This window comes from Denticeps clupeoides, chromosome 2, assembly GCF_900700375.1.
Source record: "Denticeps clupeoides chromosome 2, fDenClu1.1, whole genome shotgun sequence".
In the NCBI taxonomy this organism is placed as follows: Eukaryota; Metazoa; Chordata; class Actinopteri; order Clupeiformes; family Denticipitidae; genus Denticeps; species Denticeps clupeoides.
The window spans coordinates 17,085,796-17,099,942 of NC_041708.1; the positions used below are offsets into that span (position 1 = coordinate 17,085,796).

General features: G+C 39.2%; 1 protein-coding gene across 4 annotated transcripts in view; it reads left to right on the top strand.

Moving 5' to 3' along the window:
• cux1b (cut-like homeobox 1b) overlaps positions 1-14,147 on the top strand; it is a 56,182-nt gene that overhangs the window by 4,334 nt on the left and 37,701 nt on the right. For all 4 annotated transcript variants that reach the window (XM_028959133.1, XM_028959112.1, XM_028959125.1 and 1 more), the window contains exons 2-8: positions 3,400-3,510; positions 4,897-4,944; positions 8,963-9,041; positions 9,144-9,281; positions 11,164-11,287; positions 11,452-11,528; positions 11,680-11,746. In XM_028959133.1, coding sequence (XP_028814966.1) covers positions 3,400-3,510; positions 4,897-4,944; positions 8,963-9,041; positions 9,144-9,281; positions 11,164-11,287; positions 11,452-11,528; positions 11,680-11,746 — 644 coding nt within the window. The remainder of the gene's footprint in view (positions 1-3,399; positions 3,511-4,896; positions 4,945-8,962; positions 9,042-9,143; positions 9,282-11,163; positions 11,288-11,451; positions 11,529-11,679; positions 11,747-14,147) is intronic.

Genomic DNA, 14,147 nt, shown 5'->3' on the forward strand with positions numbered 1-14,147 from the left:
TGTGAAATGAGATGATGGCTCTCAGTATGTAGGGAGAATGAATGTACGGGCTGAAAGTGTCATGGGATTAAAAGTAAAAGCTGTTGGAGATTGCTGCCTTAAGCAGGGTTTCGTGATACTTGTATGCTTGAAGCGGTCTCAATTTGTCTGTGTGTGTTGTGCATTTTACACCTATGGGGGGGCGAAGGTACAGGTGCATGGTTCGGTCCATACCTCGGTTTTTGGGACACCATTTTGGTTTACTTTCTGTGCATGTTTTGTGTGTAAAGAGAACAGTGCACCTGTGTGTTTCATTTATTTTTTTGTGTTTATCTGAAGTGCCACAGTAGGTCTGTTCAATACAGTTTTTTTTTTTTTTTTTAAGACCATTGATATTTTGCTGTGGTTACCTTTTTGAGGTGCTTTACTGTGCTTCTTCGATCTTTTGTCTCAGCTCTTATGATAGTGTTTTCCATGCCTGTTTTTTTTTTTTTCTTCCACGTCTGTGTGCAAGTTGCACTTCCTGCCCAGCTACAGTTACAACAGTGATTGGACATCCTGGGGAGGGCGCTTACAGCGTAACAGTCTGCTATATGCCAGACTACTGTTAAACTATAAGCACAAGTTAATGTCCAATCAGTGGACACATTTGGAGCAATTTAAAATTGTGGTCCATAAGGGCATATTTAGAAAATTAAAAAAAAAAAATTCTCACATGGGAGCATACCCATGGATAACAATAATGATTATCAGGGTTATTATACATGAGGGTGTATATATATCTGGGTCCAGGGGACAGCAAGTTATGCGTTTAAAGTGTGTAGCTACTCACCTCCCGAGCATAGAAACAGCCTGCAACATTGATGGTAAAAGGAAAATAAAAATTTTGCTCATGTAACACAGCTCCACTTTCAGGCTTTAACAAATACAAATTTGGGGAGCCTGTATAAAATGTATAAAAACAGAAGAAACGTGCAGTTAAAAGAAAATTATACTGTCACACTGAATATCATGGCAGGAGTACATCTTTAAAAAGCTGGGACCAGGGCATCAAAAAGTACAACGTCCTCGAGAAACATCTTACAACTACTATGGTATATTTTGAGTCACATTGTATGCTTGTGTGCATTTGCAGCAGGCACAGAGCATGACCGTCCACACAAGTTCAGTCTAAATTTTATATGCCCTTTCAATGAGATCATACGTTCACATGCACACCTGCAGAAAACTCCCTAGATGTTGAAGGCCAACCAAGGCTTGGGAGGTATGGGAAGAAATGAGATAAAACTAGCAAGGCCCAGCCAAGGCCTAATAAATTATGCCGAGGGGTGGTATGCCCAACTATTACGAGCTGGATGTACAGTGCTTAATTGTAAGAACTGTTTACTGGCCAGGCCTTAGCAACCAGGCAATGAATTATGATGACAGATGTGTGATTACATTCACTGAACTTGCACAATTACTCGCACATGCACACAGAGGAGACAGCGTCTCTCCCTGACCTGGAACCTTGGGAGTGAGCGCGAATTACTTTAACAAGCCCCTGACACGTTGTAACTAACCGCAGCTGCAGAAAAACGTAGGTAGCACAAACACACACACTATTGAGACTCGGCACACACACACACACACACACACACACACACACACACACACACACACACACCTCAGTGTTTTGGGTCTTCTGAGTTTTTTTTTTTTTTTTTTTTTTTATGACATGACCCACAATAACAGAAATATATAACCACGAAAGATCTGTTGACTGGCCTGCTGTTGTTTTGTTGTGTATTACAATAAACAACTTTGTCTAAAATAGTTTACTGTTGATTGAGTTTATTGGTCAAATCTTCAGAGACATCCTCCACCACACTACCCTAGCTGTATTTGCAAGATGTATAAAATGAGCATCTCAAAGCAGGGTAGGAATAGGTGTATGAGGCCAGACAAATGGTAGTACAAAAAAAGTGCACAGCAAGATATTGTGATATATATCGACTGATATAGAAATAAATGTTATCACTCAGTACTAGTACAGCCTATATATTCAATCATTGGTAGATAGATAGATACCTTTATTATCACTATACAAATGCAGCAAATATAACATTTGGAGAAAGCCAGCAGTTGCACATTTAAACTAACCAACTAGGCTTAAAGGATAAATATAATATAAGAAAAATTCTGTCTACAATTTAAAGTAAGTAAAGTGCATATGAGCATATGAAGATGTGTAATATTGCATTTAAACAGTATTGCACTTAAAGGTTCCTGATGTGAATTTTTTTTGCATTTATATAGGTCTTAGTGGTCCCCTAAGACCATTCCTCGTGTCTTTTTCTGAAATACAGCCTTGGTGCAGAATTACAGCCATTTTTAGCCAGTCCCACAATTTCCTCAGGACACACCATTTCAGTGTGTGTGTAGCTTTAAATGCTAATGAGGAGATTCACCAACCGCAATATTTTTAAACAGTCATTGCACTCCAAAGACACATAGAATGAGGTAGGACAGTTTTTACCACAGCATTAAATAGTCCAGTGAGTCCTGATGTTTATTAGGAGGTGAGTGTGTGCTGGGAGTTCATAAGGTCGATGGCTGTGGAATAGAAACTGTTCCTGATGTGCATTTAGCATCCTGTTAACCCTAACCCTAGGCAGCAGGGTGAAGAGTGTGTGTCTCATCTCTGATCATGAGCTTCACTCTGCTTCTACAACGAGTGTGATGGACTCCTCCAGAATTGGGAGTTGGGTCCCAATTATGCGCTGGAGGGTCTTCCTGTTTTCTGAGGTGCAGTTAGAGTACAATGCTGTTATGCAGTATGTGATGATGGAGTCTCATGTGTCCTCAGGAAATGGAGCCCTTCTTTGCCATCTGATGGTCCATGTCAGATCTTGGCTAATGTGGACACTTATGAATATCATTCGGTCCGGGTGCTTTGTAGGGGTTGAGAGCTCACCTCATGTGCGCTGAGCACCAGGGCACCCGTGGAGGCCTCCGGCAGCGTAGTGTGCTGTTGGTTGGTGTACTTGTCGAAGACCAAGACCATCAGGGAGAGTGGAGTCTGCTGAGCTGGATGGACTGTTGTTGTTGCTTATGAAGTCCATGATTGATTTAATGCCTTTCCACATTGTTCTGGGGTCAGAGTTAGCAAAGTGCTCCTTGTAGGAGCACTTTGACTCTCTGCCTCTCTTCAATCACACAGTTTAAGCAGGTTTCGTTATTTCCCTGTTCATCCATGGCTTGCGGTTGGGGTCCAAATGTTCAAATGTATGAATGTTGTTATGGGTGGAGACATTGTCCACACAAAAGCTAATGTTGCCCAGAATTGAAGATGCAAAGTCATCCAGGTCTTTACGGACTGTGTGTGGAGTGTTGTGTGTAGTGCCTGTTTCTTATTCTGTGTGTGTTTTCTGCCCTCAGAGGGAACTGGATGCCACCGCCACAGTGCTGGCCCACAGACAGGATGAGAGCGAACAGTCCAGAAAAAAACTCATTGACCAAAGCAGAGACTTCAAGAAGAACACACCCGAGGTGAAGATGATTCTGTCTTTGTTTTGGTGGTCTGTCTTTTTTTTTTTTTTTTTAAGCAACTGAAACCACAATACAGAAACTGCAACATACAATTTCCATACAGAAAGAACAGGGCAAGTTTAGCCACCCCAATCCCAAGCTCCGGACCTCTCGCCCAAAGAAAATAAGTAATGTAAATAAAAATACCAATGATCTAAATTTAAGATTACTTAAACCAAAAGTAAAAAGTAAGCTGCATCCCATGCACATAACATTTTCTAACATGTTAGCCCACTGCTGCAGGTCAAAGTGTGAGGTGGTTGTGTTAAGACCAGACCAAACTAAAGGAGAAATACATGATTTTCTGAAATACAGAAATGACAACTGTGAATCAGTATGGTCCAGAATTCAATCAACAGAACATGATTGTAATTTTGTATAACTTTGTTCTTGCCCAAATCATGTGGGAATGTGTAATTCCCTCCTCCACACACATCCATGCGCACACTTAAATAAAGCATGTTTTCTGTTTCCTAGACAACTACTGTCACATTTGGTGGCGGTTCCATCATGCTGTGGGGCACTTGTTAGTCAAGGGTCTGATGAATTCAACACAATATCAACAGATTTTTCAGGATCAACAAATGTTCAGTCATTAGTCATGAAGTTGACATTACGCAGAGGTTGGATATTCCAACAAGACCTAAAACACAGGTCAAAATCTACATATTCATGCAGAGGGAGAAGTACAAATTTCTGGAATGGCTGTCACTGTCCCCTGACATTCAAAATCTATGGGATGACTTGATTTCTGTGCATGCTCAGCAGCTGTAGGGGACTGGAATGGGTGGTGTTTGTATGGGTGTGTGCATTATAGGGAGTCTTGAGGCTGTTATATTCGCAAACGGAGTCTGAATTAATTATTCTCTGTTTGGGTAATAAATACAAATCCCAATAAATAAAAATCCCCGCTTCACCTCCTCAGCATCCACCTCCAGACTACTCATTTACCACACAAGTCAGAGTAAAATAATAGAAATTAAAGGCTGAAAAAGCATAAGCATCTATAAAACCCATTTCATGCAGTGATAAATGTACTGGCCAAGTGTCTCATCTCCCAGCTTCAGCAACAGGCAGCCGCAAACAGATCATCAGGTAAAGATGATAATCTAAGAGTCAAATATGCATAACATTATATTAGTTCATAATTTTTGCAAATTAGTATTATAGCACACTTAAGGAATCAAACCATAAGTCACATATAAGTTCGATTAAACATTAAATGTAGTCTCCTTTCAACAGTATTTCCAGTTTTTAGTTTACTATTGTCCAATTTTTGTTTGTCCAAAAGTCTCATGTCAGTTTCTGTACAGTGAATGGTGTATAACATTGTCTTTGTCTTTGCAGGATCTGCGGAAGCAGGTAGCTCCTCTGCTGAAGAGTTTTCAGTCCGAGGTGAGTTCTAGCTGAATATATATGCACACAAAATGTAATGTATATTTTTTTAATGATACATTGTTAAGGTCCTTTTTGTAGCAAGACTTCAGAATTTTGTTCTGCTAGGGTTACATGTGTACAGGGTGGGCCATTTATATGGATACACCTTAATAAAATTGGAATGGTTGGTGATATTAACGTCCTGTTTGTGGCACGTTAGTATATTTGAGGGGGCAAACTTTTCAAGATGGGTGGTGACCATAGTGGCCATTTTGAAGTCGGCCATTGGATCTAACTTTGTTTTTTTCAATAGGAAGAGGGTCATGTGACACATCAAACATTGGTTTTAACGTAACTTTATTCTTTCATGAGTTATTTACAAGTTTCTGACCACTTATAAAATAGATTTGAATCGATTGGCTAATTAACTGAGAAATGAGCTTAGTAGTGAGTATTGGAGGATTCAACTTATTTCAAAACTGAATGCTGTGAAGGCCATTCCCATGAGCAGATTTCATTACTTCAAAGGCAGATCATATGACAAAATCCTGATCAGCCACAATATCAGGTTCTCAAATCTCCCAGCAGCTACTGGTTAATGTGACGGGTGAGTTTAACACCTGATGGGCATCTGTACTCAGCTGTGTGTGTGTCTCTCTGCTGGTGGTGTGAGTTCCTTAGTCATATAACACTACAGCAGCTGCTGCATCTTTCTGCTTATGCAGCTGCTGCTTGTTGATTGGGTCTGTCAGCACCAGTGGCACACACACACACACAGACACACACACACTGTTCTCAGTAAACACCATGTGCTTATGAAAAGTCCAGTACCATCCCTATTAGCACTCACACTACACATCCTACTTAATTAATGACTTATAAATAGGACTGTAACAATATATTTATTTTTTCAAATTTATTTTAAAAAAAGTATCTAACTCTAAATCATGTGACTGTGTACCACCTATTTAATATATGTAAATTCTAAAATAAAACTGTATTTTGCTTAATAGGTAATATCTTGAATTATTTGTAACATATCCATAAATCCATCTGGAATAACTGGACTGAATGGTCCCAGCTATAAATGTCCCAGTTACAGTATCCTTAAAGGATCAGTCATGGGTGGGTTTTTACTGCTTATTATGGGTTGCACTTTTTTTTTTTAGGCTGGCCAGTGGCCAGTACCACTCCCATCAACATTCCTGTATTTATTGCTGTATTTTTCAGAGATGTTAATATGCTAACATCAGCAGTTTTATCATATATAGTAAGGCTGCAATTAAGGATTATTTAAATAATCGATTCATCTATTTTTTGTATTAATCATAGAATTGGATAAAAAAACACGAAAAGCATTCATTTCAAACCCTTTATTCAAAAACAACTTAAATCTTTGGAAAGTGCACAAACATGTTGCCCCTTGAGCTGTTATAATAATGTCTGCTTCTAAATCTGGCTGCGGCATTCTGAACTAGCTGGAGTTTACTCGTGCACCTACTAGAACATCCAGACACTAATGCTTTGCGGTAATCTAACCATGACGTAATAAAGGCGTGGACCAACTTTTCTGCATTGTGCGTTGAGAACATATTTCTTATCTTTGCAGTATTTCTAAGGTGAAAGAATGATATCTTAGTGACTCGCATGAGAGACCTGTGTCAATAAGGACATGTAGATCCTTTACTTCTGTTCTTGGTGAGTTATGTTCCATAGTAATATCAATGGAGCTATTATGCATTTAATCTTATCTTTATTCATCAAAATTTTAGCTTTAAAGAAGTTTGTAAAATTGTCTAATTATTTTGAGTGATTGTATCAGTCTCATTCCTGGTTTGTTTGACTAGAGTATTAAACAGGAATCTTATTTTTGGGATTGTTTTTGTTCTTGTTTATTAAAGAGGAGAGATATGTAGATCTAGCAATGCTAAGAGCCTTCGTATAGATAAGGAGACATCGTTAACACCAACGGGAATCGCACTGATAGAATATCTATGGTTACTTTTTTGTCTGTGGTTTTAAGTTTGTGTATGTCGTGTGCTCTGGCTCAGGAAAACACAGGATTTTATTCACTGGTGCTGCTATCCTCACGTTCTAACTATCAAGTCGCCAATGACTAGATCCGGTGGTTTGTAGTGCTTAGTGGATGCCTTTTTTATCACCCCAGATTACATGGATGCCAGACTCCAAACGAGGCTGCGACCGAACCATTACTGAGGGGACTAAACCAGCAGGCACATAAATCACCTAGCCTGCAAGAATCAAACATAACGAATAAAACCCCCCATACCAAATCCCTTTTTGCCCATTCTTCATCTGACAACCTATTTTGTACATTTAGCCATGTAGTGTTGTAAGATAGTGAATGGAGATTGCAGTTTGTCTATACTAAGCATTATGTTTGCTTATCTGGCAGTCTCATAAAAAAAATCATTTCAAGCATAGCCTGTTTGTGTAGGACTTAAAACATTTGTCTGCTGATCACAATCATTTTATTAAGTAGGATGAGGCATTAGTGGAATTTTTCTTGTAGCTTCTGTGAATTCCTATAACAAACCACTGCTGTAGAGAGTAGTGCTGCATGATTAATCTAATCGCAATCTAATCGATTACATGAATGCAAAAAGCTAAATGTGACGTGTTTGGTCACATGACTTTCGATTCGGTTCAATGGAGACCTCAGATTCGTGACTCACATAGACTTATGGGTACACGTACGTCAACATCGCCGCCATATTGCGATAGGCTCTGCTGTGGAGTGAAGCATATACATGTCTATGGAGAGAAGTGCATAAAAATGCCTCACTCTTGTGCTGCTTGGGGCTGTACAAACCGCTGTACGCTCCAAAGTCAGTTCAAGTCAGCCTCCAAACAACATTTTGGTTAAACGTAAGAACTATAATACGGGATTTTATAATGGCCAAATATAATCAAAACAGTTGTTTAGCCTTACCAGGGTTTTGTCATTCGACAGTAATGTTTTTTAAAGTAAAGACTTTTTTGTGATTATTTAATTTAGTAGAATATTGTATTTTGAAAGCACTGGGCATTTCAAGTTGTTAAAAGTTGTTTGTATGTTTCACCTTGAAATTAAACATTTCACTATTAGTAATTTGTATGTGACTTTTCATTGATATACAAGCAAGTGCCCTTTATCATATCGCATTTGCATATCGCAATATTGATCTCAATAATGGATCATGCAGCGAACGTTTAGCAGTAGTGGCAATATTCTCTCACCTCATTGTTTAAGGCTGAGCTCACCTTTTTGCTTATCAAATTGAACTGGTTTGTGAACTATTAAAGTTGTAGACAGGGTTAACATTATTATGTAGGTATTTATTTATTTATTTTTCACTGCATTTAAGTTAAGGATTGTGGCTGCAGCAAATGAGCTCTGCTACCTATAGGTGTGTACAGAGATTACTTTAATTGTATTTACTCAATTATATTATCTAACTGTCTGAAAAGATGCAATAAATATCTTCTTAAAAGTTTAATACCTTTAAATAATGTTTTTGTGATTTATATATGTTAACAGTTCTGAAAACAATTCACAAAAAATAATTAAGGTAATCGTGAAATTGGGAATATTTCTCTGACTATAATTGTACCACCAAAAAAAAAAGTCTAATTGTTGCAATCCTAATGGGCAAAGATAATGACTTGGCCAAATTGGTTGGAAACTGGGAAATGGAATCATCAAAATGGAAGTTCTTGCAGGATATGACACAACACAAGGAAGGAAAATTGGTGAACTGACAACAGGGTCAATGGTCAATATCTGAAGAGGATAAATATCAGAACTGGATCATGGCACAGTGTTTATTTTTATGTTGTGTGGATGGCCTGGTGCGTCTGTCTCACTTATATAGGGAGGACTTACAGGAACTGACAGCTTCATGCCATTTTCCACAGCATACATTCATTATACATCTGCACATACTGATGCAGTGATTTGGCAAGTGCACAATCAAATGTTCAACACACACTACAATGCAGAATGTTGAAACTAATACATATTTTTACCCTACAGATCGATGCTCTGAGTAAGCGGAGTAAAGAGGCAGAAGCTGCTTTTCTCAATGTATACAAAAGACTCATTGACGTCCCAGGTAAGGGCTGTATTACAGGAACTTGTTTTTTGGTGTGTGTGTGTATTTCCATAAGCAGGAGTGTGTGTGTCTGTTGTGTAACACATGTAATGTGCATTGCAGACCCAGTTCCAGCACTGGAGTTAGGACAGCAGCTGCAGATGAAGGTGCAGAAAATGCATGACACTGAGATGGAGAACCAAAAACTGAGAGAGACTCTAGAAGATTACAACAAAGAGTTTGCAGAGGTCAAGAACCAAGGTGACTATATGTTCTTAAAAAGTTGAGATGCTGTGCAAAATGACCCTTCTTTTCATGCTGCGCTGAATGTTTTGAGTTAGTGACACATCTAAACTGCACACAGGCCAGTTCAGCACCCTGTTCATCCTGCTCAGAACAAGATGGATGTTCTCTCCTTTTTAGTGTGCTAACACATTAAAAACATTCTATTTACCTGACTGCTTTGCCTAAGTTCAATTTTAAATGAACATGACAGTGGAAGGTAAGCGTGAACATGATTGGTTGTCATTGTGATTCCCAGCACATGATGCACACAACCCTTTCGGGGATAATGGCTCTGTGAGTCTGGCTGTGAGTTCAGTAGATTTGGAGGGATGAAAGAAAACTCACCAGGACGTGGGAATGCTGCTGTTATGTCAGAGAGAATGTGTTGGACCAGATAATGAGAAAAGAGGTTGAGAGGGGTGTCCGTTAGGGCTGGGAGATTTGGACTAAAAATAATATTAGAATATTTTAAAGCTCTGTCATGATATATATCTCAATGCCTTTACATTTTCAGTAACAGATAATCTTAACTAATTACTGTTTATATTTTCACAACGCCATTATTATTACTGAGAATAACAAGCAGTGCATTACTGTAATTAAGCTGTTTTAAATTAACCAGGCTCTTGGCCACATCGGCAAAGCTTTTTTCTTTTCTTTGGGGAGGGGCGAAACAACCACATACGTGATGATGATTGACGCCCTCATAGATCTGTGACAACCGCACCTTATTATATTATAAACGGTGTAAATCTTAAACTGTCTAGCAGAAATAGAAGATCCATGCACTCAGAGAGGTTATTGAATCAGCATGCAAAAGAAATATAAGAAATTGAACCTTTCAGAGATGGAGTTGGAGTTGAAAGTTTGGGGAATGTGAGAAAAGTATGATGAGCAAATCTACACACCTGTAAGTATCTAAAGAAATGATGCAGAGGAAGAGAATATTTATCAAGCAGTTGTGAGAAAGAGACAAAAACGAATGTGTGGTCGAAAAATATGGAACCAAATCAGTGTGTCCTCTGTGTCTGGAAGGGATGTAGAGTATTCTTGAGTATATAAGGTAACAATAATATAAGTAGATAACCTTATATTAATTATAAAATGAGTTTGACTAAAAGAATGATGGTCTTGTCTTTTCTAGTAGGTACTTGTACAATATTCATTAGGTTAAATACAATTTCATTACTAAAAATGAGACTAAAATACAATTTTCATTGACTTAAGCTAGACTAAAATGACTTTGTCATCTGAAACTTGAAACTAAAAAGAGTATGTATGTGACTACAACTAATAAAGACTTAAATGACAGCTGTACCCAAAGACAAGACTAAAATTAAACAGGCCACCAAAAACAACTATTCTTGCGAATCCAAGGTGCCACTGTATGTTACTCACTGTAACCCATCTTCTGTCCTCTAGGGATGTGGGTGACATAGTGACAGGATGTTGGTAGGATTTAAAGGGTAGAGGTTCACTAAATGATGCTGAAAGTCTTTATTTTTAGAAGTTAGCACAAGGCACGTGATTTACCAGTCCAGGCCAATATGGCCAAAAGAACAAGGTTGCAGATGGGAGAGCCTTCTCTTGGAGAGCCTTTCAGTTGAGCTGCTGCCCCTTCACATCGAGAAGCTGAGGTGGTTTGGTGGTTGTTATATGGATGGCCCCTGAAAGGTTTTATGCAAATGTGAATGTGCATTTTGGTGGTGTTTTTTGACCTCAGAGACAGCCTTTTGGTTGTGACTTTTACACTTCTTCTCACAGAAATTAAGGAGACAGGACGGAGGGGCAGTTGGTGCTAATGTGAGTTTCTGCAGTGATTTGTCAACATGATCAATTTTTATTTTTTGGTTTTCAGAGGTCACGATAAAAGCACTTAAGGATAAGATCCGTGATTATGAGCAGACGCTGAAGAATCAGGCTGAGAGCCTTGCCCAAGAGAAGGAACAGCAGCTGAATAATGACTATGCAGAGAAGGAGAGGTGGGTGTGGCCTGTGTGTTTGTTCAGAGCTTCATTGCAGATGTGTGTGAGCTTTATAAATGTATTTTAGGTATCAGAGCGCATTGAGACATTGTTAGTCGAATCATTTGGTAATTTGAATGAGTTTCTTATTATTCCTGTTTTTTTTTGTTTTTTTTTTTTAGGAAGCTTCAGGAGTCACAGGAGTCCCTGTCCTCTAAACTGGAGGAGGCGGAGCTTAAAGCCCATTCCCTTCAGACAGGTTTGGCTGCACATGGCACTCTTTCTGGCTTTGTTGCTCTGACTTCTATAAGGCTAGTTTTGCTTGACTGTGGGTTCAGATATAACCAATGACTGGGTTTATTTCTGGTTGGGTTCCTGTGTGTCATCATCCATGTCTCTCTGTGTTCCAGCACTTGAATCAACTCAATCCGAGCTGTTCGATCTGAAGACCAAATATGATGAGGAGTCCACTGCGAAGTGAGTGTCAGTCCTTTAGTATGAATAGGCCAGTGGCTAACATTAAAGTGTCTCTGTGCGGCAGTGTCTGTCTGCACATATGTGTGTGTGTCTTTTATGTACAAACACAGCGTTTCTAAAGCTATGGGCTTTAGTGACAGGGTTCCCGACAGTCTCAAATCATGTTTGATCTCAGCAATTCTGTGATTGCGTGTCCTGTCTGCCCCCATTGTCTCATTCACTCTGAATCTTTAAGACACACACATGCACGTTACAAGAGTTACAAGTAAATCATGGTGTGATCAAAACAAGTCTGGATTCATTCTTTCAGAAGCATCGTCTGTCTCTCATCTCTGGTTGATGAAGGTGTAGATCTGAGAGAGGTGCTTGTAGTTATTGCGCAACTCCTTATGGAAATGCTACTTCCCTTCAACATCCCACCTCATGGAAATGGGTATGAGAGCCATTCATCAATCCAGAGATGAGAGTTGTGCCACCAGGATCAACTTTTGAAACTCTTGTGCGAGATTTGGCTGGTTGTCTGTCCGAGTTCTGTCTGTTGTGGGGTGAAGAATGTCCCTAGCTGAGGGATATGGCAGTTAAAACAATCTTGACTTTCCATTCCATATATCTGGGTGTGAGGGCTTTTTCTTGTACAGTAAGAGGCTCAACGCGGAAAAGGTGCTATGATCGACTCTGTCTTTGACCAATTAATTGCACATTTTGGTAATTTCTGCATGGTCCTGCAGGCCTCAAAGCCTGACAGGACTGATCCCCGCCCCCAGGACAAAAAAAGTTTAACACACATGCTCCCCTCTGATAAGCATGCAATGTCATGTCCAACAGTAAATAAAGGCAGATCACATCGACCACATACATCACTCAAAAAATCTGGCATCTTTAATTACATACACATTTATTTAAATCCATTGTTAATTATCAAAATCATCACCCCAATGGATTCCTCTAACCCCTAGTCTGGTCTGTGCTTTGGCTTTGTCTGTGGGGTTGCGTGGTGTATTTTTGTATTAGAACTTTTTTTTGCCATATGCTATTTAATATTTAAGTACAGATATATTCATATTATAATCGGTTGTATTATTAATTAGTTATTGACCAGGGGTATTTAAATCGTATAATCGCATAGTATGTGTGGACGATTCTGCATTGATGCATTGCAGAACATGATTATATCATGATGACGTTGCTTGGTGATTTTCTGGCGGTGGCATAAAAATTCTCCTTAAAAAGTAGTGTCTGCAGTGATTCTGTTGGCCTGAGAACAGTGCCACTCCAGGAAGAAGTTTCATGCTGTGTGCTGTGATGTATTTTTGTGTGACCAATAGAATCAAAGTGGGCAAGTATTCTTTCTGCCACTTCAAAACACACACAAGGGGGAATGGAGAAATGGCTGATCTTAACAGTCTCTGAGTGTCCAGAGATCTATAACACAATATTATCGTCTTACCAGGAGTTTAGAAAACCACTTTTTTTTTGTGCTGAGCCTCATGGTCAGAACAGCGTGTACTGCCTTTGGTCTGAAAACAGCTTAAAATTTTCTTCAATGAGCACCAAAAAAGGTCTGTGTTTAGTCCGCACTCGCCTGACGCCACAGACCAGATGTTTTTCTGCTGTTTGTGGCTTCTGGTTGTAATGGGTTTGAGTCTGTGTGTAGTAGAGGAAACTGGAGAAGCATGCAGAGAAAGGAGGCCCGCTGGGAAGAAACAGAATTTCACTCTCTATTTATGATGCTTACAGCACCTCAGTTCCGCCATGCCCAGGTAAATGTTGGTAACCACTTGTACACACACCCCTTCAATTAAGAAGATACTTTTTTATTTATTTTTTATCTGGTACTCTATGGAAAAGACCTTCCATTCACTACTCTATGCTACACTACGCACAGCACACTAATACCAGAAGCTGTGGTCCAGTGAGAATGATCTGGACTGGAATTTAAAGACCGGAATGAACACTCTCCGCATTATGTGTTTAGCTTCTGCCTCACACACACTCATAGTGTTTTTGAACACAAAATTGAATTCTTTAAAGATTAAACAATCATCTTGTACATACATGGTAATTGCTGATCAAGTTGTGAGGTCTGGTGTCCGGTCATGCAATATGGGGCCTACTTTCATCGCTGCCACTTGCCATGTATTGAAAAAGTGTTTGGTGAAAATCTCAGAGCTGTATCCACTACAGCTGTATCTGTAATAGTAGTCCTGGAAACCCAGCTCCATCTTGCTTTCTCCATATCAACACAACACACTTAATAACTTAATAACCAGGCTGTCATGGTGGGGTACAGGTGTAAATGGAATCATTGTAGTAATTACCTAATGGCTTTTAAATGAAATTATATTACGTCAATGACAAAAGTATTCTGATGTCAGCAATATTTTTAAACTTTGCACAACTG